We start from the raw sequence: 26,823 nt of genomic DNA, 5'->3' as shown, positions 1-26,823 counted from the left end.
ACTATTTTATATCACATTCGTTTGTTCAATTCCTCAGGCTCGAGGGGCTGAATGGCCTACTTCAGCTCCTGTTTTGTATGTTTGTATGTATGTGTGTATATGGTGTTTTGGGACATAAACGGAGTTGGCCATTCAGCTTCTCAAGCCTGCTCTGCCATAGTTGCTGATTTTCTACCTCAATCTCACTGTCCTGCTCATTCTCAATATAACCCGATTGCAAGAGATCAAAAATCTATTGATTTCAGTCTTGAATCGGCTCAATGACTGAGCATTCGCAATCTAGGATAGGAAATTCCAAAGATTCAAAACGTTATGAGTGAAGACATTTCTCCTCAGCTCAGTCCAAAATGATCGGCCCTTAATTCTAAGACTTTGCCCCTCTGTTCTAGATTGTGAGCCAGGGGAAACAGCCGCTCACCCTGTCAGACCACAAAAGAAGCCCCAAGGGAAACAACATGAACAGTTACAGATGGCAGCATCAGCTCCTCCCACCCCCCCCCCCCCCCCCAACACCAAAAGAGGAAATTTGGGCCATGGGCTTTGGTGTTCCCATTTCCCACCAGATGATCATGTTGTTGATTGAAAATCATTGAAATTCTGCTTATTAACACTCTAGTGAGTCAATTGTCAAAAATCTCACAAAAGCAGATTGGTTCTGGTTCTGTTCATTTCAAAACAAGTTGCCATCACACACCTCTCCTGCGTGACTATCTGTATTGTCACTGATCCTCCAATGTAGTCACTACATTTTATCCTCTTTTTCTCATTCCTCTGTGGGCCTGGCCTATCTGTTCAGCCCTACAATCCTCCAAGATCTCTGTGTTCCTCCGATTCTGGCCTCTTTCACGTCCCTGATTTGCATCTCTTCTCCATTGATAACCATGGGTGTGCTTTTAGCTGGATAGGCCCTGAATCGCCAGAACTGGAGGAAACTGTTACTCCTGATTGAGCATTTTAAGCACCTGAACATTTCTGTCAACCACAGTACCTGTACCAGTTGAGGTGAGTTCCAGATCATTCACGCTGCCAGCTCCAAGTGCTGACTTTTAAAAAATTCATTTATGGGATATGAGCATTGCTGGCTGTAGCACCGTCAATATGACGCGAGGCAGGTTGAGGTAATGTCAATTGAAGGCTTTATTAAACAGACCTTTATCCCCAGCAGCGTGGTTACAGAATGCAGTTGCTGAGGGAAAAACTGGGTTCTTATACCGGCATTTCTGAGTGGAGTCCAGTAGGTGGCAGTTCCTATCAGGACCTGGCATCCCTCCACCAATAGCCTGTCGACACGTGGTGTACCGTATTCCCCCTAATACATACCACCACACTGGCTAGGCCAGCATTTATTATTTATCCCATGCTGTCTTCGAGACATTGGTGGTGAGCTGCCTTCTCTAAGCGCTGCAATTCATGTCGTGTAGGTACATGGGAGGCAGTGCCAGGATTTTGACCCAGAAACAGCAAAGGAATGGCGATATATTTCCAAGTTAGGATGGTGAGTGGCTTGGAGGGGAAGTTGCAAGTATAATAATAATCTTTATTCGTGTCACAAGTAGGCTTACATTAACATTGCAATGAAGATACTGCGAGTGATGGTGTTCCGGTGTGTTTGCTGTCCTTGTCCCTCTATCTGGTAGAGGTCGCAGGTTTGGAAGCTGCTGTCAATGGAGACTTGGTGAGTTGCTGCAGTGCATCATGTAGATGCGACGTGCTACTGGCACTGTGCATCGATGGTGGAGGTGTGAATGTTGAAGGTGGTAGATGGAGTGTCAATCAAGCAGGCTACTTTGTTCTGAATGGCGTTGAGCTTCTTTTGTTACTGGACTTGCACTCATCCGGGCAAGGACCCACAATCCCAGTTCCGAATTCTACACCAAGCACTTGCCAGCTACCAATGCGGCGTTCAACAGCATTAACAGATGGATGTACAATTAACACATTTACCCATAGATTGTCACGTACACAGCAAACCACACATTGATAGAACATTCCAACGGTTAATTTAATAAAAACAAATCATGCATTATTTACAGTCAGATATTTTGGGGTAAAAGAAAATATTCCGAGCAGGATTCCAGATTTGCAAATGGTTACTTCATTTTATGACACTTGAATGGCTCCCATTATTTCATCTATATTTCTTGAGACTGTAACATCTGTGGACAACTGATGGGAGTGTCTGCATTTTTTGGTTCGGGTAGGCAGGGGATGGAGAGGAGGTGAACCACAAAGATAAAGTCTGGACACCCCCCACAGTTCCATCTGTTCATCCCCTCCCTCCGTGAGATAGAATCTCACTTCTCAACCCAGACAGCATTGCAGTGATGCAGCCAAAGCAGCAAGGCCAGGGCCCACGTGTGCCAAGGATGCACATCAGTTCGATAATTGTGCACTCTGCAGTATTTTCACTATCTCCTGTCCCCTCTCCTCGCCACTAAGAAGGAACGCTTTATAAACCCTGGAAAACTGTCACTCCAGTGTAGTGATGAAACAGACTTCATGCACAAAGCTGCAAGAATTCACGAACAACGGCAAACCACAGGAATTGTGGAATCAAACCACCCAAGCTTTAAAAGCCCTGCGTGTTTGCTTTCATGGAGTGACAACTGGAAATTGGGTCACAGATTCAAAGGACCCTATGGAACCTACGTTTACCTCCATTTCCCCTACCTCATAAGGGCATTGCTGCATTTATTGGGAAGTTACATTTTGGGGGACTCAAGAGCAATGAATGAAAAAAAATGAATGAAAATCGCTTATTGTCACAAGTAAGCTTCAAATGAAGTTACTGTGAAACGCCCCTAGTCGCCACATTCCGGCGCCTGTTCGGGGAGGCTGTTACGGGAATCGAACTGTGCTGCTGGCCTGCCTTGGTCTGCTTTCAAAGCCAGCGATTTAGCCCTGTGCTGAACAGCCCCTGTTAGTGATGCCACAGCCCTGGCACAGGTACTATCAATGTGGGTACAATCACATGAGGGTTATACTGGTCTTGGAGGGGATGCAGCACAGATGCTCTAGAATGATAACTGGGCCCTAAAGGGGTCAAGTTATAGAATAGAACCATAGAATTCCTACAGTGCAGAAGGAGGCCATACAGCCCATCAGGTCTGCAGTGTAAATTCTATGACCCTCTGAAAGAGCACCCTACCTAGGCCCACTTCCCCCATCCTGCCCCGTAACCCCATAACTCAACATAACACTGCTTTGGACACTAAGGGGTAATTTAGCATGGCCAGTCCACCTAACCGGCACTTCTTTGGAATGTGATAGGAAACCTAAGCACCCAGAGGAAGCCCATGCAGACATGGGGAGAAAGTGCAGACTCCACAAGCTCACCCAAGGCTGGAATTGACGTCTCTTGCGTTGTGAGGCATCAGTGCTAGCCTCTGTACCGTTATGAGGGCAGGTTCCCAAAGACGAGGCTTAAAGGATAGGGAGGCATAATTGCATTGAACAGTTCACAAAGATAACATCAGGAACGAGAGGTTATACCCTCCAGAAAAGGCGAAACGGACAGGAGCTCTTTGGAAAAGAGAGGCGGAGGGGCTAACTTATAACGGTTTGAAGACCACAAATGGATTTAAGTAGGGTAGATGCAGTGAAGATTATTCCAGTCCTATTAATACAGACACTAATAAATGCAATAGGGAACTGCGGAGAAATTGCTTTCCCAGCGAGTGGTGAGAATGTGGAATTTGCCATCACAGGAGTAGCTGAGGTACGGGCTACAGGAATGGATTCCGGGGAAATCTGGATAATCACATGAGGGAGAAAAGAATAGAAGGACATGCAGATGGGGTGAGATGAATATACTGGGGGGAGGAGCTGCTGGACTCAATGGCCTGTAAACCCTTCTGTAAGGTTGCGATCCAATTGAGGTGCCTTCGATAATTAAAATATTTAATGGGGTAGTTAGAGAGAAACTATCTCCTCTGACAGAGGGAGACCAGAATAAGGGCATAGGTACTTAAAAAAAGAGGCAGGCAGTTCAGGGTGATGTGAGGGAGCACTTCTTCCCACATCCTGGGGCCCACAGCTTCAATGGCCAAGGTGGCAGGCCAGGGAGAGTCTCGGGCAAGTACAAGGGACATTGTTGATTGTCCAATTCTTATTCAGGTTGTGGTTGGGACGTGCCTGGTGATATTGTTTGGTGGATCTGGTGGTCAGGCATTTAAAACTGAGGAAGCATCATCTGGCTCTCGCTCGAGTGAAAATTGAGAATCGGAGCTTTCAGAACATGATCTAAACGTGGAGGTTGGACTTGGAAAAGTCGACTCTCTTAAAATTAATTTACACAACATTTGCGAGGCGAAGAAGTGAGAATGAGGAGGTAATGCGGGGCGGGGAAAGGGGGGAGGGTACCGGGTCCGTACAAAAAAAACACGAGACAAATCCAAGCCACCTCCTCCCAAGGCTTTGCTTTCTTTACAGTCATTCAATCTTTGTTGTTTCTTCCTTTGATCTCGGGCTCCCAGGTTATCCCAGGAAATCTTCGTTGTACACCACCTGGCTACGTTTGTCACGGTGTGACCCCTTGGCACTGTTCTGAACCGCTGTGGAGAGGAGGGCAAGAGAACAGCTTCTGTTAGAGCAGGGGCAACCCATTCCACTTCACCCCACCCTCACAAAATAAGAACACCTCCATCGCTTTCCTGAAGGTCTCTACTCTGCTGAAGATCAGCATGGACCAGTGCTCTCTACGTTAGAGGAAGAAGAGCATGGCATACATTCAATTCCCACTCCGGAAGAACACGATCCAAATGGGCATTTTCAGATTGGCTCAGAAACCATATTGCATTAATAAGAGTTTTACAGCACAGAAAGAGGCCTTTGGCCCATCGTGTCTGAGCTGGCCTGCCTATTCTAATCCCATTTTCCAACACTTGGTCTGTAACCTTGTATGCTCTAGCATGTCAAGTGCTGATCTAAATGCTGCTTAGACCACTGTGGTCGAATAGATATGGGGCTACATTCTCGGGTGTTTAGACATGATCGACCAGCCTCTGACACTGATTTTGCCACATACGCTAATTTTATGCACAGTCGCATACCACAGGTGTGTACATTTTCTGAACAAATGCCCACCATCAGGCAGTGAGCAGGGGGTAAATCAGCTTCACCGATTAATAATACTCACACTCCCTGCTTTTCATCTTCAGCTTTTTATGCATCTATTAGGAGAGGGTAGCAAGAGAAAGAGTAGGCCCACTCAAGGATAATGGCGGGAAGTTTTGCGTGGAACCACAGGAAGTGGGTGAAATCCTTAATGAGTACTTTGAATCGGTATACACCAGGGAGAAAGACATGACAGATGTTGAGGTCAGGGACAGGTATGTGAACGCTCTTGAGAACGTCAATATATCAGAGGAGGAAGTGTTGAGTATCCTAAATTGCATTAAGGTCGATAAGTCTCTGGGGCCGGATGGGATATATCCTAGGTTGCTGTGGGAGGCAAGGGGAGAAATAGTTGGGGCCTTAACAGATATCTTCACATCCTCTTTGACCACAGGAGAGGTTCCAGAGGACTGGAGAATAGCCAATATTGTTCCCTTGTTTAAGAAAGGAAGCAGGAATAATTTAACAAATTATAGGCCGGTGAGCCCGGCATCAGTGTGGGGAAGCTTTTGGAAAATATACTGAGGGGCAGGATATATGCACATTTGGAGGAAATTGGACTAGTTAGTGACAGGCAGCATGGTTTTGTACAGAGAAGGTCACGTCTCACCAACTTGATTGAGTTTTTTGAAGAGGTGACAAAGAAAAATGATGAGGGAAGGGCTGTGGATGTAGCTTATATGGACTTAAGTAAGGCATTTGACAAGGTCCCACATGGCAGACTGGTACAAAAACTAAAATCACATGGGATTTGGGGTGGGCTGGCTAGATGGATACAGAACTGGCTTGGTTATAGAAGACAGAGAATGGAAGGGTGTTTTTCAGAATGGAGATCTGTAGCTAGTGGTGTTCCGCAGGGATCAGTGCTGGGACCTCTGCTGTTTGTGCTATATTTAAATGATCTGGAGGAAAATGCGGGAAAATAAGGACCCCCTTATAAGGGACTTGAGGCTTCGGAGGGTCAAGAGATCGGGATGCTATTTTCTCTCTCTGCACTGAGGAGTTTCTACGGGACTAGGTGCGTTTCTCGGCTGCAAGCACCGGAAAACACAGTTAAATTCACTCGCTATGAGGCATAGTTCCCATTTGGTTCAATCGCGCTCACGATTTCTGCTGAATTGGGAGTCCAGGGCTAAGAGCGGTATTGTCAATTAAAGCATTCAGAATAGTGGGGGAGGGGCAACACAGGTGGAGAAGGTAGTCAAGAAGGCATATGGCATGCTGGCCTTCATTGGCCGGGGCATTGAGTATAAGAATTGGCAAGTCATGTTGCAGCTGTATAGAACCTTAGTTAGGCCACACTTGAGTGTTCAATTCTGGTCGCCACACTACCAGAAGGATGTGGAGGCTTTAGAGAGGGTGCAGAAGAGATTTACCAGAATGTTGCCTGGTATGGAGGGCATAAGCTATGAGGAGCGGTTGAATAAACTCGGTTTGTTCTCACTGGAACGAAGGAGGTTGAGGGGCGACCTGATAGAGGTATACAAAATTATGAGGGGCATAGACAGAGTGGATAGTCAGAGGCTTTTCCCCAGGGTAGAGGGGTCAATTACTAGGGGGCATAGGTTTAAGGTGAGAGGGGCAAGGTTTAGAGTAGATGTACGAGGCAAGTTTTTTACGCAGAGGGTAGTGGGTACCTGGAACTCGCTACCGGAGGAGGTAGTGGAAGCAGGGATGATAGGGACATTTAAGGGGCATCTTGACAAATATATGAATAGGATGGGAATAGAAGGATACGGACCCAGGAAGTGTAGAAGATTGTAGTTTAGTCGGGCAATATGGTCGGCACGGGCTTGGAGGGCCGAAGGGCCTGTTCCTGTGCTGTACATTTCTTTGTTCTTTGAGGGGGAGGTATGGGGGAGGATGGCAGCAGGTGGGGATCGAGAGATTTGGGGTCTCTTTATTGATGAGGGGGGGAGGGGGGGGGGGGGGGGGGGGGGGGGGCGGGATGGGTTCCGGTACCTGCAGGTGATGGATTTTGTGCGGAGATAGGTTTCGACCTTCCCTCACTTGCTGCCCCTGGGGCTACTGGATAAGGTGGTGTCGAGAGCAGGAGTAGGAGAGGGGAAGGTCTCAGAGATCTATAAGGAGCTGATGGAGTGGAAGGGAGCCCCAATAGGGGAGGTGAAGAGGACGTGGCAAGAAGACCTAGTTGGGGAGTTGGAGGCCGGGTTAGGTTGGAGGGACTCAGAGCCCCCGAAGTCGCGGATGTGGGTGAGCGACATGACAAGGTTTCTCAGACTCTAAAAAATTAAATTCGCCTCGAGGGGTTTGTTGCAGGGGTTTGCTCGGAGGTGGCAGCCGTTCATGGACTTCTTCAAGAAAAATTAAGCTGTCAGCAGGAGGGGAGGGCGGGGGGGAAAGGGGATGCATGGGAGAGACGAGTAAGGATAGGAGAACTAACGGAAGGGGGGTTGGGGAAGTTCGCATTGTTTGTGTGAGCCACGTCGGCTGGGGTTTGTGCTTGGGTGGTTTGTTGGTTATTTTGTTATGTTTTTGTTGAAATTTGACTTTTAAGATTGTTAAAATTATAAATGCCTCAATAAATATTTTCTAAAAAAAAAGCATTGAGAAGCGAAATTAGGAAACTTGCAAAGGGTGGGAGAAATTTGGAACACTTCCACAAATAATAACAAATCATTAATTGTTAATCGCAGGTATTGGGGAAGAATGAATTAGATCACAGATCAATCATATCTCACTGAATGGCACAGTAAGCTTAAAGGGCTAAATGGCCCCCTCGTGACTCTTTGATCTACTAAGGTTACAACTCTACCTCCATGGGAAACAGGCTGGTCATTGTTAGTTCTCTGAACCAGGCAATAACATTCAGCCGGTGACATACAAAGACTTGTCGAGCACAACGAAAGGATCAAGTTGCAAGACATATTTGGTTGACAGCTTTGAACCTTCTTAAACAAAGCAGCAGCATGGTTAAGGGGAGAAATGACATTTAATAAGGCATTAATTGCTGAAAGCTTTCAGTCCAAGCACATTCTTATAATTCAGTCTGAGGCAGCCTGTTACTGAAACTATGAACCACAATAACATCAGTACAAACTACGACAGGATTGTGAATTGGCAGACTTCTCCTACCTAGGCTTCCCCATAGAGACTTCCCTGTGGCGGTTTCCAACATGAGCTGTTTACGAGCAATCATCACCTTCAAGTACACATCACCAACCATGCTGCCATTTAGCTGTTAAGAGAGAAAAAACAAACCTCAAAACATGGAGTAGTCTCGCACAGTACCAGGAATCAGCAATAAACACCAGAGAAAAAGATGTACACAAACATGCAGGCACACACACACACGTACACGTACACTCCCATGCATACACATGCCCGCGGTGCACAGTTACAGAAATCAGAGTGAGACACATGGGCCTTGCAGCAACGGTTCCTTACCTCTGAAATTGCCTGATCTGCGGACTCCATTGTCTCAAAGGTGACAAACGCACAGCTGTAATAAACAGATAGATAAAAGATCAGTATAGCTACACGGTTCAGATGGGATGCAGCAATATCTGTGGTGTCACAAACACTGTTGAAACACAGGCAGCATTGTGGAACAGTGAGCAGGGTGTGCCGGAGGGAGGGAATGGGAGGAATAGGAAAAGTGGGACTGGGATTCCAAATGGTGAAACTCGGAGTCAGACAGACGACTGTCGAGTGGGGCCAGACTGCAGCCAGGTTGACTACAGGCCAGTTACAGAATGCCATCTGTAACCCATCTCCACACTCTGGGTTCAACTGTTAGGGTGAGCTGCCATGCTGATTCTGTTTCTCAGTCCACATGATGAGTGAAGGTGCCACTACCTTAACCCTTCTCCCTTCATAGATGCCAACAGTGGAGGAAGTGAGACAGAGTGTTGAAAAATAGTGCACTGCTGCCTTGGAGAAGGGCTTTCTCTTTGGAAGAAGATATTCTCTTTGGCACAGCATCCAAGGGTAGTACGGTCTTTATTGTCAGGGAGGTGAAATATAAAAGTAAGGAAGTCTTGTTACAACTGTGTAGGGCATTAGTGAGACCACACATGGAGTACGGTGTACAATTTTAGTCCCTTTAAGGAGGGACATACTTTTAAAAAATAAATTTAGAGTACCCAATTCATTTTTTCCAATTAAGGGGCAATTTAGCGTGGCCAATCCTCCTATCCTGCACATCTTTCGGTTGTGAGGGCGAAACCCACGCAAACACGGGGAGAATGTGCAAACTGAACACGGATAGTGACCCAGAGCTGGGATCGAACCTGGGACCTCGGCGCCATGAGGCAGCAGAGCTAACTACTGCATCACTGTGCTGCCCAAAAGAGGGACATACTTGCATTGAAAGGTCAGAGGAGGTTCGCTCGGCTGAATCTAGGAATGAAAGGTTGGTTTATGAGGAAAGGTTGTGCAAGTTGGGTCTATAATTACTGGTGTTTAGAAGAATAAGAGATGATCTCATTGAAGCGTATCAGATTCTGTGGGGGTTTGACAGGGTAGAAGTGGAGAGGATGTTTCCCCTCCTGAAGGGAATCTAGAACTAGGGGACACAAGTTTCAAAATAAGGGATCTTCCATTTAAGACAGAGATGAGGAGGAACGTCCTCTCCCTCAGAGGGTTATTAGTGTTTGGAATTCTCATCCAGGGAGAGTGGTGGGCACTGGGTCACCAAATATGTTCAAGGCCGAGTTAGATAGATGTTTAATTAACAAGAGTCAAGGATTGGGGACAGGAAAGTGGAGTTAATCAGACAAGATTTAACACTTGCCACACAAGGGCTATAAGAATATCTTGGATGGGGAGGTAGGTTTTAAAGTACGCCTGACAGGAAGAAAGAGACAGAGAGGTTTAGGCAGGGAATTCGAAAGCGCAGGGTCTCAGCAGCTAAAGGTGCTGCGATTATAATTGGGAGAGGTACAAAAAGGTCAGAAGTGGCAGAATGCAAAGTTCTCAGAGTGTTGTAGGGCTGGAGGGAGGTTACAGATGTCTGGAGGGGCAAGGCCATGATGGGAAACAGGCCACAGAGGGAGAAATGAGCATTCCCCATGGCTGCGGGTATGGATAATCCATCTTGTTCACTGGGGGGGGGGGGGGGGGACGCGGTCCCGGGCCACCAACCTCAGGGCCGGCTGGAGGCACCGAGTCACCCGAGTGCATCACTCACTTCTTGGGGCTGTCAATGGTCAAGTTGACGATGGTCCCGAAATGGGAGAAGGAGCTCTTCAGCATCTCCTCAGTCATTCCCAGGCCGTGCACGTAGATAGTGTTCCCTTTCCGTGGGGCGCGGAAAGAGTCATTTCCTGCGGGAGAAGCAAGCAGATGAGGTGAAGCACACCATGAATAATTTGTTCAACCTCTTGTACCCTAGGTCTGTTGATGAACAGGAATTTCTCAAAAATCCATTTTGTTGACTTCTACTACTCTGGTAGTCACATGATATAACAATAAGGGAGCTGTTGACTTGCTAATCAGTCAATCCCTATGAATTAATCTCCAACTCAAGACCGCAAGAAACGTCAGAGAGTCGTGAACACAGCCCAGTCCATCACATGAACCTGCCTCCCATCCATTGACTCCATTTACACCTCCCGCTGCCTGGGGAAAGCGGGCAGCATAATCAAAGGCCCCTCCCATCCGGCTTACTCACTCTTCCAACTTCTTCCACCGGGCAGGAGATACAATCGTCTGAGAACACGGACAGAGTCAAAAACAGCTTCTTCCCCACTGTTACCAACCCTCTGTTAAACAACCCTCTTATGGACTGACCTCATTAACACTACACCCTGTATGCTTCACCTGATGCTTATGTAGTACATTATGTACCTTGTGTTGCCCTATTATGTGTTTATTTTCTTTTCTTTTCATGTACTTAATGATCTGTTGAGCTGCTCGCAGAAAAATACTTTTCACTGTACCTCGGTACACGTGACAATAAACAAGAATATAAGAAATTGGAGCAGGGGTGGACCATACGTCTTGTCCAGGGCAACTCCGTCTTTCAATGCCATCATTGCTTTTTAAAAAAATAAATTTTGAGTGCCCAATTCATTTTTCCCAATTAAGGGGCAATTTAGCCAATCCACCTGCATATCTTTGGGTTGTGGGGGCGAAACCCACGTAAACACGGGGAGAATGTGCAACTCCACACAGACAGTGACTCAGAGCCGGGATCGAACATGGACCTCGCTGCCGTGAAGCAACAGGGCTAACCCACTGCACCACCGTGCTGCCCATACACCATCATTATTGATCTTAGGCGTTAACCCCATTTTCCCACCTGATCATATTCTTTAATTTCCGCGAGACCAAAAAATTTGTCGATTCCAGCCTTATTGATTGATTGATTTTTATTGTCACATGTCACAAAGTATAGTGAAAAGTATTTTTCTGCAGCCAAGGGAACATACACAGTACATACATTGTAGACAAAAGAATAATCGACAGAGTACATTGACAAATGGTACATCAACAAATAGTGATTGGTTACAGTGTGGAACAAGGGGCCAAACAAGCAATACACGAGCAAGAGCAACTTAGAGTGTCGTGAGTAGTGTTCTTACAGGGAACAGAGCAGTCCCAGGGAGAGGCGTTGAGGACTCTCGTACAGTTGCTAAATCTATTCAATGATGGAGCACGCACACTCTGTGGGGTAGAGAATTACAAAGATTCACAAAATTAGTGAAGGAATGTCTCCTCATCCAAATCATAAATGATCGGCCCCTTATCCGGATGCTGTGTTCCACCCACCCCCCCCAAACGTGTTCTAGATTCCCCAACCAGTGAACGTAATTACTTACAATGCTGTACGTTTCAATGAAATTGCCTCTCGTTCTAAGCTCTAGACAATACAAACCCAATTTACTTTGCCTTTTATCATGGCACAACCGCCACATCCCAGAGACTACTCCAGTCAACCTTCGCTGTACCGCCTCCAATCAAGTATATCTTTCTTAAATGTGGAGACTAAAACTGCACATATATTCCAAATGTGGCCTCACTAAAACCCTGTACTACTCACTCTTTAATCCTGTACTCCAATCCCTTTGCAGTGTAGGCTGAGAGAGCACTGCACTGTCAGGAATCGCCAGCTTTCAGGTGACATGATAAACTGGGGTGCCGCCTGCCCTCAGGTGGAAGAGAAAATTGCCATGGTCACTATTTACTGGAAGAGGAGAAGAGTTCTTCCCCAGTAGTCTGGCAATTGTTTAGCTCCCAAGCATTATCACTCGGTACAAATTATCTGGTCATTCTCACACTGTGACGCAACTTGATTCTCTGGTTTCATACATTATAACATTTCAGAACGACTTATTTGGCTGTAAAATGCTTTGGGATGCCCCGAGACACTGTATAAACGAGTCTTTATCTTGATGTTGAACATTTTGACTGGCCATATTTTGCAATGGTAATGACTGCAAAACTGCCAGCGTCCGCCACCATCACCCCTCTGAAACAAACTTCTGGGGACAACTCACGCACAGGTATCTTGGAAAAACCAGAGGCTGCTGTCAGCGATGCCACGTTTCTCCAGAGTGTGCACTGTTCAGGCACTTCCATCGAGTGGAATCAATGGAAACCTCCCCCCACCCCCCCCAATTGTATAAATCCTTGAATAAGTTACACCTTGAATGAGATGTAACTGGGTTTTTATTGGCGTACTGCAGGGTTTCCCAGACTTTTACGGCAAGGGAAATCCTTTGACCACCCAAGAATACTGATGGAGCCCCTGACAAACATTCTGATTATATTGAAGAATTAAACCACAAAAAAAAGATTATTTTTGCACAATAGGTGCAAACACACAAAAACTTAATTTATACAAGTCTTTTCGATGTATTACAATTCTTACATTACAATTAAAAAGTTATCATATTTTTAAAAAGTAGTTAACTTTGTTATTTTAATGGGAAGAGTGTGCTGTTCCTTTGGTTCAATTGGTTAATTGGGGGGGGGGTCACGTGCTCTCACCTCAGGCACACACACAGCTCTTTCTCACACGCTCATCTTTCTCTATCACACACTATCGCCTCACACGCACTAATTCACCTCTCTCCCTCTCACCTTTCTAATAGAATGATTACCTGGGAGAATTCAAGCAGGCAGGTTAACAGAGGAATGGGAGAAAGGAAGTTTACTTACTTCTGAGGGGACCATCACGGTCCCGATCCCTGTCCCTTTCCCTCTCCCTTCCACGGTCTCGATCCCTGTCGCGGTCTCGATCCCTGTCGCGGTCCCGATCCCTGTCACGGTCCCGATCTTTGTCACGGTCCCGATCCTTGTCACGGTCCCGATCCTTGTCACGGTCCCGATCCTTGTCACGGTCCCGATCCTTGTCACGGTCCCTATCCTTGTCACGGTCCCGATCCTTGTCACGGTCCCGATCCTTGTCACGGTCCCGATCCTTGTCACGGTCCCGATCCTTGTCACGGTCCCGATCCTTGTCACGGTCCCGATCCCTGTCTCGACCCTTGTCGCGGTCTCTTCCGCGATCCAAGTCCCGCTCAATGTCTTTGCAGCTCTCTCGATCTGGCTCCTTTCCGGATTCACGTTCCTCCTCCCGATCTTTCTCACCGTCCCGTGCACGGTCACTGGAGCTGACAAAACTGAGGGCAAAACACAAAGGACTTTGCTTATCACTCAATGCCCTTCCCCAACGCACCCCACCAACCAACAGCTACACTGAGAAAACATAATAGTTTCATCACAATCTATATAGAGTGGCTGATTTTTAACACTGTTTATATAGCAGCTTTAATGTAACAAAATGACCCAAGTCGTTTCATAGGAGTGTTGGACAATAAATCACAGCACGTGGGAGTCAGGAAAAGTGGAGCTGAGGTAAAGATTAACCATAATCTTGTTTCAATTCTTTCATGGGATGGGAGTGTTGTTGGCAAGGCTGGCATTTATTATCCACGTCCAATTACCCTCGAGAAGGTGGTGGTGAACTGTTGCAGCCCATAGAAATAATGAAAATAGGAAGCAGGAGTGGGTGGTTCGGCTGTTGGCGCTTGCTCCACCATTCAAGACGATTATGGCTGATCCTCGAGCACAACGCCTTACTCCCACAATCTCCCCATATCCCTTGATGCCTTCAGAGTCTAGAAATCCAATATAAAAAAACACATAAAGAAGCAGGAGATCAGATGACCACAACGTTGGTTGATGAGGTAGGTTTTCAGAAGGAAAACAAGGCAGAGAGGTGCAGGGAAGGAATTGCAGAGCTTGGCGTCCAGGCTACTGAAGGCACGGTGAGCAATGGTGGAGTGATTGTAATTGAGAATGCTCAAGAGGCCGGAATTAGAGGAGCGCAGATATCTTGGAGAGTTGTGGGGCTGGAAGAGATTACAGTGATAGGGATGGGAGAGGCTATGCACAGCTTTGAGAACAAAATTTAGAATTTAAAATCAGGGCGTTGCTTAGCCAGAGACAACATCTTCCATCATATTACTCATCAGGGGTTACATGAGATGCTGTTCTCAACAATCCCTGCAAAGGTTCCAGCCAGTTGGCATTCGTGGCACTTCAGTAAATACATTTTGCTGAGAGCACATCCAGAATACAATTTTGGTCTCCGTATTTTAAAAAGATATAACTGCTTTAAAATTAATTCAGAGAAGGTTCACTCGACCCGTTCCCGGGATGAAGGGGTTGTCTTACGATGAAAGGTTGAACCGATTAGGCCCATTCGGTTTAGCAGAATGAGAGGTGATCTTATTGAAACAAATAAGGTTCTGAGGGGATTCGACAGGGTGGATACCCAGGGTTGGAGACTAAAACTAGGGGACGCAGCTTTAAAATAAGAGGTCTCTCTTCTAAGACAGAGATGTTCTGCCCAAAGGGTCGCTGGTGTGTGGGATTCTCTTCCCCAGAAAGTTGTGGGGCTGGGTCTTTAAATTAATTCAAGGTAGAGGTAGACAAATTTGCATTAGGAAAGAGGGTTGAGGGTTACGGGGGACAGACAGGAAAGTGGAGCTGACATCACAACCAGATCAGCCATGATCTTACTGAATGGTGCAGCAAGGTTGAAGGACCTTACAAGGCTTACTCCTGTTCCTCAGCCCCTATCGTGGTCATTTTGAAGTGCAATCAAGAAAGTGTGATCAGAGTCAAAAGTCGCACTTTGGTGAGGTGCACGCTAGACATTTAAGTGGATTTTAACGTCTTAGATCTGTCGCACTGCAGCTGCCACTTCATTACTGATGCAAAATATTTCTAAAAATAAGAGGCAGATACCTATTTCATGACGGCCTCTGCTGAGTCATAACATGATGCTCCCAAGCATATTCCTACCTCCGTGTGACATTAGGGACCGCCTCTCCAAACGAACAACCCATTGACTGCCTTGCCGTGCCTTCTCTCCATATCCCTGCACATTCTTCCATTTCAGACAGCATTCCAATTCCATGTTGAATACCTCGAGTGATCCTGCCTCCACCACACTCAAAGGAAGCGTATTCCAGATCGTAACCACTCACCATGCAAAAGTCTCCCACCCTGTCTCCATCGCTTCTTTTGCCATTCACCACAAATCTGTGCCCTCTCCTTCTCGATTCTTCCACTAGTGGGAACAATTTCATCCCAGCTACTCTGCCCAGGCACCCTTTAAATTTTGATACTGCCATCAAATCTTCTATCAACTTTCTCTTCTTCAAGGGAAACAACCCCAACTTCTCCAATCTATCCACGTAATTAAAGCTCCTCATCCTTGAACTTCTTGTGAATTTTTCTGTAATCTCTCTAATGCCGTGCCATCTTCCCTAAAGTGTGGCACCCAGAATTGGGCACGATACTGCAGTTGTGGCCAAACCAAAATTTACATAACCTCCTTGTCTTTGTGCTCTATGCCCCTGTTAATAAAACCAAAGTTACTCTCATGCTTTATTAACTGCTCTCTCAATCTGTCCTGCTGTTCCGCAATTTATGCAAATATACATCCGGTCCCAATGCGCCTGTGCACCCATTTAAAATTGTGTCCTTTATTTTATATTGTTTCTCCATGTTCTTCCTACCAAAATTAATCACTACACACTTCTCTGCATTACCTTTTAACTGTCATTTTCCCATCCACCTATTCCACCGTCTTGTCCATGTCCTTTTGAAGTTCTACGTCCTCCTCCTCCTCCCAGTTTACAATACTCCGAAGCTTTGTATCATCTGCAAATTCAATTCTGAGATGTTCCTGTGAAATGCCTGGGGATGATTTATTGTTAGGGGTGCGATATAAATGCAAGTTGCTGTTGTTTGTAGATTGCAGATCAAAGTTTGCAAACAGCAGGTCCTGTCTCAGCTGCCTGCCCTGCCAGCAGAAACGCATTCTCAGCCCTCAACCAGGTAAAGAGAGGTCATTTAACTGCCAGCAATTCAGATGCAAAAATAATTACAGAAAGAAAGAACAAGATAAGTACCTTTCATAAAGAGATTTCCTCAGCGGACGCTTGGAGACCTAGGAGATGAAGATGCACTGATTAACAGCAAGATGGGACAAAGAATGGTAATATGTTGCTGTGGCAGAAGCAGACCCTCAAACTGGGGAATCTCCTGTTATAACTTTAAAGCGACAGAATATTGAGCTTTAAATGGGGCTTTCATCAGGCGGTGATCTCAGACATGAAGGTCTTCACCGTGAGCAGAAAGTCGAGGTTTAAAGCTGCTGACAGATTATGGCAAGGAGGAATTACGTTTACTTGCTATCAACAATCAGAATCTGATCTGCAAATCTCTCTCTGGCTGACCCTGTGGATTCGGAGGGTTTGGGATTCAGAGGAACTTGCTATTTTCCACTTCCACGTCTTCCCGTTGGGAAACTGGTGGTGGGAAGAGTCCCAGGCGGTCAGTCAATGAGCAGGTTTGCACCCATGCCAGATTCGCCGTGATGGGGTGCAGGGATCTCAGGACGGCTTTCCCTGGAGGCCAGCTGCAATAAGCAAACAAATTTCCCTCAACCCCACAATTGAGAGGCGAGATGGATTATTATCCCAGCTGCCTACCTTTTGCAGAGAATCCTTCTGATCTGCTAACCTGCCTGCCCGGATTGCAAAGATATGGCAGGAAACATAATTGGGCAGCAGTCCAATGTTAATGATTTGGCTGCCCTGTAAACCCTATTTCCACAAGAGGGGGTGGGAGGAGGATGCATTCGGAATTCACCACAAGTAGTGTTTCATCAGGTCCTCAGCTAAACAACTAATTAAAGGGATTCCAAATATTTAGAGCACTGTTGTGATTGAAACCGTTCATATTGTATATTTCTTTGTTGCAACATGTAATTGTACCAGAAGATTCTCCCTGTACCTTATGTAATAACTTTAGCTGTAAATAAATCTGATGGTTTAGCCTAAATGCGATCAGGTGGCCGAGTGTGATACCTCCTGCCTTTCAGGAGGACAAGGGGGTTCATCAATCCAGGCAGGCAGGTTTGAAGATCAGAGGGATTCTCTGCAAAAGGTAGGTAGCTGGGATAATAATCCATTTCGCCTCTCAATTGTGGGGTTGAGGGAAATTTGTTTGCTTATTGCAGCTGGCCTCCAGGGAAAGGATCCTGAGATCCCTGCACCCCATCACGGCGAATCTGGCATGGGCGCAAACCTGCTCATTGACTGACCGCCTGGGACTCTTCCCACCACCAGTTTCCCAATGGGAAGACGTGGAAGTGGAAAATAGCAAGTTCCTCTGATTTCCAAACCCTCTGAATCCACAGGGCCAGCCAGAGTCTGGACGAAGGTATAGGTGATCTGATTAGCAAGTTTGCAGATGAAACTAAGATTGGTGGAGTTTCAGATAGCGAGGAGGGCTGTCAGAGAATACAGCAAAATATAGATAGATTGGAGAGTTGGGCAGAGAAATGGCAGATGGAGTTCAATCCAGGCAAATGCGAGGTGATGCATTTTGGAAGATCTAATTCAAGAGCAGGCTATACGGTCAATGGAAGAGTCCTGGGGAAAATTGATGTACAGAGTAATCTGGGAGTTCAGGTCCATTGTACCCTGATGGTGGCAATGCAGGTCGATAGAGTGGTCAAGAAGGCATACAGCATGCTTGCCTTCATCGGACGGAGTACTGAGTACAAGAGTCGGCAGGTCATGTTACAGTTGTATAGGACTTTGGTTAGGCCACATTTGGAATACTGCGTGCAGTTCTGGTCACCACATTACCAGAAGGATGTGGATGCTTTAGAGAGGGTGCAGAGGAGGTTCACCAGGATGTTGCCTGGTATGGAGGGTGCTAGCTATGAAGAAAGGTTGAGTAGATTAGGATTGTTTTCGTTGGAAAGAAGGAGGTTGAGGAGGGACCTGATTGAGGTCTACAAAATTATGAGAGGTATGAACAGGGTGAATAGCAACAAGCTTTTTTCAAGAATGGGGGTTTCAATTACAAGGGGTCACGATTTCAAGGTGAGAGGGGGAAAGTTTAAGGGAGATGTGCGTGGAAAGTTTTTTTATGCAGAGGGTGGTGGGTGCCTGGAACGCTTTGCCAGCGGAGGTGGTAGAGGGGGGCACGATAGCATCATTTAAGATGCATCTAGACAGATATATGAACGGGCGGGGAACAGAGGGAAGTAGATCCTTGGAAAATAGAAGACAGGTTTAGATAAAGGATCTGGATCGGCACAGGCTGGGAGGACCGAAGGGCCTGTTCCTGTACTGTAATTTTCTTTGTTCTTTCTCGAACCGCTGCTGTGCCGGAGGTGCAGGTACACCCACAGCGCTGTTAAGGAGGGAGTTCCAGGATGTTGCCCCAGCGACAGTGAAGGATCGGCGATATATTTCCAAGTTGGGTGATGAGTGACTTGGAGGGGAACCTCCAGATGGTGGTGTTCCAGCTATCTGCTGATCTTGTGCTTCTGGATCATGCGTTTGGAAGGTGCTGCCTGAGGAACCTTGGTACGTTCCTGCAGTACATCTTGTAGATGGTACACATGTTCATCAGTGATGGAGGGATTCAATGTTTGTGGAAGGGGGTGCAATCAAGTGGATTGCTTTGTCCTGGAAGGTATCAAGCTCATTGATTGTTGTTGGATCTTTACACAATCCTCATCAATTTTATTCCACTAGTTCCACTGAATGAAAACCAGACAGGATGGATGAAGATCAGGTGAATCACTCCAAACGATTACTGTCCAGCTATGTCGGGCTGGACGACTACTGGATGATCATTTATTGTCAAGGGCCCCGGATCCTTTGGGGGGGGGGGGGGGGAGAACCTAACCACTGCTTTCACCCATCTAAATATCTACAAGAGCTAACCCTCGACTGTGAACTGACCTCCAAGTTCTCCTCGTCAGCCGAGACACTTCTTTGGAAAGGCTGAAATGACGGAGTTGGTCCCTTCTCAGGATCCTGTCGAGATAAAGCAATGCAAGTCAGCAGGGACATGCTGAGAGTTTTGGCCATTCATTCACAAAGGCACTTCAGTCCTGGGATGTCCAGCACCAAACATTCCGACAACAGTGCACAGTCACTCTCTCCACACAATCACAACATCCATCCGGCACTAAGCCATAAAGCAGATGCAGAATACTGTGGATGCTGGAGATCTAAAATAAGAACAGAAAGGCATAGAAAGCACAGCAACCTCTGTGGAGAGAGATACAGAGTTAATAAATCAAATCCAATATGACTCTTCTTTGGAACACAGCTCAGTTCTGAAGACGTCAGGCGCACTCAAAACGCGGACTTTATTTCTCCCTCTACAGATGTTGCCAGACTTGCTGAATTAAAGTACAATTGGCTGGGTGACAGATGGAAATAGAGTTATGAGGAACAAGTAAATAAATTGAACTTCAAATCTGTCTGGGCAAATTGTTCACTGTGGGGAGCTGTTCAATGAACAGATTAAAACTGATGGGCTGGATTCTCCGTTTCAGTGGCTAAGTGCCAACTCGAACGGAGAATTTGTGGGAGTTTTACGACCAAAAAATTGGTGCTGACCCCTCACTGATTCTGGGACCAGTGAGGGGCTAGCAATGGCTCCGGATGAAACTCCCGGCTCCTGCGTCAAAAACGGCCAGAGATTTGCCGGGTCCCCGGCCGCGCATGCCCACGGCTGACAACCTGCAGCGGTCGCGCCGTACAACATTGTGCAGACCCGACATCCGCCAGCCCCTGGCCATCCCCCACCGATACCCTCAGCACTCGCAGAAGCCCTCCGGGCAAGCGGCCAGATCGTATCCGAGTGTGGCGGCACTGGACACAGTCCGGAGCAGCCACGCCGGGTTCCCGACCGCTGAGACCACACGTGTCCTGCGCCTTCGGGAACTCGGCCGATCGAGGGCGGAGCATCGAGGGAGGGCCTGCCGATGACATGCCAATGCCGTTGCAACGGCACATGACGCCATTATGCCACTTCCGAGGTTGCGGAGCATGGCTGACCGGTGTTAAACCGGCGCCGGCCCCAATTTGGGCGTCGGAGTCAATTCTCCACCCGATCCCCGTTTACGATATCTGTTGGGCAACAGAGAATTCAGCCCAAGGAATTTGGGGATAGAATGGAGACTCTGGGTGAGCGGGAGAATTCTGGAGTCAGTAACCAGGGCAGCTCTGTAAAGTGCAGCTTAAAATATGACTGAATGAAGGGCGAGTGAATGAGCCTCTGAAAAAATTGGCAAGAGCAACATAATGCGAAGGTGGGAGGTTGGGGATGAAATTGTTGGGTCCAATGCCTTTCTGCATGCCCCCCAAAATTTATGACTATGAAACTGGACGTGGCTGACAGGTGAAACTCATGAACCCATTTTATACCAATTAAATTGAGCGACAGATTCTCTCCCCCATGTCCTTTGCCCATGTCAATATGCAGTTTTATCACCTGCACTCTTCAGAGCACATGGTTACAAATTGGGCCAGCCAAAGATGAAGATCCAGTTTGGAAAGGACATGATTACTGAAACTCCCAGATAGATACACATGTTGGTTTCAAGGAAACCAGCTGGCAGAATGTACTGTATCCAATTAGCACAATGGCAATTTGCTGTTCAAAATCTTGGCTCGCAACTATGATTGATATGTTAAGCAAGTCAAGGCACACTTTGCTTCACAACAGACTGAAGGCTCCATTGGTGGGGTGAATGCTCCATCAGAGGAGGAAGAATCCCAGCAGGGGACTGAGGCTCGAACAGCAGAAATGATGCTCCCATCAGGGGAACCAGTAACTCTATTCAAAGAATTAGACCCTAATCGGGGGCTCGTAAGGCAATGAGGGATCCCGACAAGGAGCCGCAGCAAGCGGAAGAGGGGCTGGTGGGAAGAGAAGGGCAAGTGCGGGCCCCGTTATGGGAAAAGCTGTGCAGAAACACGGGTGCTATCAGGGCACTCTATCATGGGGGGGGGGAGGGGGGGGGGAAGAATTCTATACAAGGATCGCGGGCCCTTTGGGGTCAATTCTGTGATGCTGAACCCGAGCAAATTACCCAACATAAGAACACAAAAACTGTCAGTGACAGCCCCACACAAATAGCCGATTGGCCGGAAGGATGGGGCAGATGCTATATAAATGCAAGGCTGTTCCTCCTCACCTTTAGTTTCCCTTCCAATGTTCGGGAGCGTTTGAAGCCTGAGTTTTTGTTTTCTGCTTTGATGGCACTGATAGCTCCGGATTTCACCAGCATCTTTGCCTGCTCTGTCGCTGTTGCGGTGTCAATGATGGGCTGATCAGAGAGAGCTGCACAAGAGAGATACGAGTGTTTCCATTGTTCATGAACATAGAGAACAGTATATTTTTGTCTCAAATTTAAGAAATGAACAATACCCAAGATGAAGATAAGGCAACGAGAGAGAAAAGACAAGAGAACTGGAAGATGCCAGGGTACATTAAGTATTGCAGATGTTCCCTTACAATCTGGAGGTGCAGCAACTGAGCAGTCAGCATGGTGCAGACCACACAGGTTCAAAGGAGGTTGTAGGCAGTTGCTAGGTTACGCTATGTAAAGTTGTTTTAAGACAGTGACAGACAGGCAGAGTGAGAGGCAGCTGGAGAATGTCAATTCCACACCCACTCCCCCATTTGACACAAATGTATATTGAAATGCCAAACAGAGAAGAGAGTTAAACAGACGTACCTTTCAAAACATTTGAACTTAGTGTGGAAACATGGGAGATCTATCTTGTAACCATAATTTGTTTGTCCAAATTTTCCCCAAGTTGTGTTCACAGGCAGACAGGAGGGGTGGGGGAAAGAAGGAGATAGGTAGGGACAGGAGCATGAAAATAGAGCCAGAGAGAGCTGGTGGTGGGCAGAATTAGACAGAGAGAATGCCAGAAAGTGAGCCACAGAGACAAGAAATTGCAAGCACTTGGCAGGAACATAATCAAACCAAATCTGAGACCCAGCAATAATGGGCAGCATAGCAGGCTGGCACAATGGTTAGCATTGGTGTCTCACAGCACCAGGGACGTGGTTTCAACGACGTTGGGTGACTGTGTGGAATTTGTAAGTTCTCCCTGCGTCTGCATTTGTTTCCTCAAGCTGCTCTGGTTTCCCCCCTCAGTCCAAAGATATGCAGGTTAGGTGGATTGGCCATGATAAAATTGCCCCCTTAGTGTCCGGGGATTTGCACAGGTTAGGTAGGGGATAGGGGGGAGGAGTCGGCCGGGGTAGGGTGCTCTTTCAGAGGCACGGTGCAGATTTGATGGGCTGAATGGCCTCCTTCTGCACTGTATGGATTCTGTGGAAAGGATAATGGGGATGTTCGGTCAGAAAAGGTAGATTTAATGAGCATCTGGAAAAATGAAAAATAAAGTGGAGAGGTTTTAGGGAGGGAATTCCAGAGCTTGGGGCCCAGGTGGAGTGTTAGGGGACTGGGTGAGGCTACATAGAGAGAGTTAGGCGAGGCCAACAAGGGATCCAAAATAAGGTGCTTCACTGGGAGCCAGAGTAAGCCTGGAAAGAAAAGAAATTCCACAAAGAGAAATAGAACCAAAAGTGAGAAACCCGTAGTTTCCCAACTCCATTTGCTGATCAGTCTGTACAAAGAGCTTCCCGTGCCTTTTGTCCAAAAGTCAAGGTTCAGTCTCCAGAAGTATATCAAAATTACCACGTCCACATCCCAACTATCTAATCCACCTCTGCAAAGTCAGCTCTTCTCACCTCCCTTTGTCACAGGAAGTGGAGTTGTGTGCAAGATGTAGAGGGAGCTTGGTCATGCTGATCTGGTGCGGCAGGACTTAGAAACCCATCCTTATATTTAAATGGTGCCCCCTTGCTCCAGTCCCCACAATAAGGGGAAACATCCTTTCAATATCCCACCGTGTTAATTTTCCTCAGGATCTCATAAGACCACCTCTCCTTCTTCTAAATTCCAATGGTTATAGGTCCAACCAGTTCAACGCCCTCAGAATAATAAAAATAATCTTTATTATTGTCACAAGTCTTACATTAACACTGCAATGAGGTTACCGTGAAAATCCCCTAGTCGGCACACTCCGGCGCATGTTCGGGTACACTGAGGGAGTATGCAGAATGTCCAACTCACCAAACAAACATGTCTTTTGCGACTTGTGGGGGGAAACAGGAGCACCCGGAGGTGCTGCACGCAGACAAAGGGAGAACATGCAAACTCCACACAGACAGTGACCCAAGCCGGGAATCGAACCTGGGGCCCTGGTGCTGTGAAGCAACGGTGCTAACCACTGTGCTACCGTGCCGCCAAGGTATCAGTCGAGCGAACCTTCTCTGAACTGCTTCAATTCTTTCTCAAGAAGACCAAAACAACCACAGAACATCAGGTTGTGTCTCACCGGCACCATACACAACTGTAGCAAATCTTTTCCAACTTTTGTCCGGTAGCAGAGTGGTTAGCAGCATTGTTTCACAACGCTAGGGACCCGGGTTCGATTCCCGGCTTGGGTCACTGTCTTGCGGAGTCTGCACGTTCTCCCTGTGTCTGCGTGGTTTTCCTCCGGGCGTTCCGATTTCCGCCCGCAAGTCCCAAAAGGCATACTTGTTAGGTGAATTCGGCATTCTGAATTCTCCCTCAGTGTACCCGAACAGGTGCCGGAATGTGGCAATGAGGGAATTTTCACAGTAACTTCATTGCAGTGTTAATGTAAGCCTACTTGTGACCCTAATAAATATTGTTATTATTCCATTCTCCTTGCAATGGATGACAACATTCGATTCGCCTTCCTAATCACTTGATATACCTGCATTTCACTTTTTGTAACACTCAACACTAAAACAACATAAACTGGGGTAATCGGTCCATTATCCTGGAGTACTCACATCGTTTAATGCCGCCCTGGTTGGTCTGCGCTGCTGAGCTCTGCTTCTTCAAGGCCATCAGTGCCTTTTTCTGCAAGGAAAATTGCAAAGTCAGAAAGAACAAGGCTCTGGCATAAAAAACAAAGAAAAGTACAGCACAGGAACAGGCCTCTCAGCCCTCCACGCTTACGCAGACCATGCGGACGGTCTAACCTAAAACCTTCGCACATCAAGAGCTGTACATTGGAACTGACTATGTTTCAGTAAGGTTTATGCAAAAAAAGAAATAACTAGTTTCAGAGTGGTAAAGCTCTTCCCCCTCCACCTAACCAATCCAATACTGTGAAGATAATAGATTTCCATTTCTTTACCGCCATTCGCAACCTCAGGACCTCCTGAAACATTTTACATGAAGTACTTTTGAAGCACAGCTCTAATGCATGACAATGCGACAGCCAATTTGTGCAAAGCAGGCTATCACATATATCAATGTGGAAGCGACCAGACAATCTGTTTTGAGTGATCTTGGCTTAGGTATGAATATTCACTCAGAACAGTATGGTGAACTCCCCTGCCTTTCTTCAAACAACACTGTGGGGTTTTGTTTTACATCCACCTGGGCGAGCCAGAGTGGGCTGGGTTTAAAATGTCATCTGACAGTGCAGCACTTCCGACAGGGCAGCACACTCTCAGTACTTCACTGGGAGTGTCAGCCTAGATCTTGTGCTCGAGGGTTTGTAGTGGTACTTGAACATACAAACTGTCTGACTCAGAAGAGTGTGCTACCAAGTGTATTACTTTTGGCTTTCTTGAGAGGAGTTGAACACAGATGTAAGATTTTGACACATTATGGACTTAAAATCATGGAATAATACAAAGGAGCAGAATGTGTGAAACCGAAAGGAGGACCGAGTTATATCTGCATATCCTGATCACCATCCAAACCCTAATCCCAACCAGACTCACTCTCTGCAGAACATAAGGGTTGCCAACTATGGTTAAACCTATTCATAGAATAGGAAAAGAATACAGCGCAGTAGATTGTGTTCCTATCTCTTTTTTTAAAATAAATTTAGGGTACCCAATTATTTTTTTCCAATTAAGGGGCAATTTAATGTGGCCAATTCACCTAGCCTGAACATCTTTGGGTTGTGGGGGTGAGACCCATGCTAACACTGGGAGAATGTGCAAACTCGACAGTGCCTGGGGCCGGGATCGAACCCTGGTCCTCGGCTCCATGAGGCAGCAGTGCTAATCACTAGGCCACAATGCCACCCGATTGTATTCCTACCCCGAGCCAGAAGCTCCAAGTTCAAGTCTGGGACTTGATGGACACTGAAGGTGCGCTCATAATGCGGTTGATCATCAACCTGCAAATATTTCCAATGTGCCTACGGTAGTAAGAGCGGGATAGTTTCCTGGTCAGCCATAACCGTGAGGTAGCTGCAACACAACTGGCCTCCCCATGCTAACAGATTGCATGCTCAGGTCCCAGCCTTGGGATGTATTAGCTAATCTTTTGTAGTTTTGAGGGACTACCAAAGAGATAGAGAGAGCTGATGCCATTCACTTGCATGGAAATGTTGGCAGAATATGGACATTAGTCTGTGATGCTGACAGGACTAAAGCAGATGCGACATAGATGTGGAAGTTTGATCACACGACATCCCACCTCTAATTGCCCACTCCATCTCCAATACTTGTATTTCTTATAAATGTAAAGCGTGTAAACAAATTTTAAAAATATATTGCGACAAGCCTTTTGCTTGCAATAGCATCTGAGGAATTAACTGTTAACTTATGGAGGCTCCAGGCCAATCTTGGAGGCCAGTCAATACGAGACAATAATTTCCCCTCTGGCCTGAGTTTTTGCCATAGTGATAACTGGACCTGGGGGGGACACGCCAATACAAGACAATAATTGCCCCTCTGGCCTGGGTCGTTGCCATGATGATCACTGGATCTGAGGGCCAGTCAATACGAGACAGCAATTGCCCTTCTGGCCTGGGTTGTTTCCACGGTGACCAGTGGACTTGCAGACCAGTCAATATGAGATAATAATTGCCCCTCTGGTCTTGGTTGTTGCCATTGTGATCATTGGACCTGGGACGGGTCAATATGAGACAATAATTGCCCCTCTGGCCTGATATGTTGCCATAGTGATCACTAGACCTCCATTCACCTTTTTTTTGAGTTTAGCATATTTCTTCTGCAGAGCCTCTTCCTCCTCACTGAGGGCGGACGGGAACAGAGTCATGACTCCCTTTTCCTCCCAGCAATTCGCCGATTTAATCCAGTAATCCAAAGAATCGTTTTCTTTTTTACCAAAAGGGATGAAATGATAACAGCGGCGCACACCAGTGACGTCCGACGCCTCCTTGACGTCGAAGGGACCGTTGATCCATGAAACCTAAATTTCTGTCAGTCAACAATTTAACTTTCTCTCTGTTGAGAGACTTCAAATCTTTCTAAAAAAACAATTTCTTGGTTCACTTGTAGGTAAAAAATGAATTATTAATGATG

The 26,823-nt window shown here is 46.7% G+C and overlaps 1 protein-coding gene across 1 annotated transcript; it reads right to left on the bottom strand.

Annotated features, from left to right (window-relative positions):
- Window positions 1–1,983: 1,983 nt before the first annotated feature.
- nelfe (negative elongation factor complex member E) lies at window positions 1,984–26,693 on the bottom strand. Its single transcript, XM_072475535.1, has 10 exons — window positions 26,483–26,693; window positions 24,322–24,391; window positions 21,617–21,762; window positions 19,368–19,442; window positions 16,512–16,549; window positions 13,243–13,706; window positions 10,268–10,403; window positions 8,524–8,578; window positions 8,212–8,314; window positions 1,984–4,553 (listed from the first exon to the last, which is right to left on the bottom strand). Exons 1-10 carry the CDS (start codon window positions 26,555–26,557, stop codon window positions 4,477–4,479), a joined length of 1,239 nt encoding a protein of 412 aa, XP_072331636.1. The 5' UTR covers window positions 26,558–26,693; the 3' UTR covers window positions 1,984–4,476.
- Between the last annotated feature and the right edge of the window lie 130 nt (window positions 26,694–26,823).

This window comes from Scyliorhinus torazame, chromosome 14, assembly GCF_047496885.1.
Source record: "Scyliorhinus torazame isolate Kashiwa2021f chromosome 14, sScyTor2.1, whole genome shotgun sequence".
Taxonomy (NCBI): domain Eukaryota; kingdom Metazoa; phylum Chordata; class Chondrichthyes; order Carcharhiniformes; family Scyliorhinidae; genus Scyliorhinus; species Scyliorhinus torazame.
This window is presented reverse-complemented; position numbering and strand designations above follow the sequence as displayed.

Coding starts and splice junctions, on each gene's coding strand:
- nelfe (XM_072475535.1), bottom strand. CDS start 26,557: ATGACTCTGTTCCCGTCCGCCCTCAGTGAGGAGGAAGAGGCTCTGCAG. Junction 13,707..16,511: donor AGGAAATCTCTTTATGAAAG/GTACTTATCTTG, acceptor TTTTGCCCTCAG/TTTTGTCAGCTCCAGTGACC. Junction 8,315..8,523: donor CAGATCAGGCAATTTCAGAG/GTAAGGAACCGT, acceptor CTCTCTTAACAG/CTAAATGGCAGCATGGTTGG.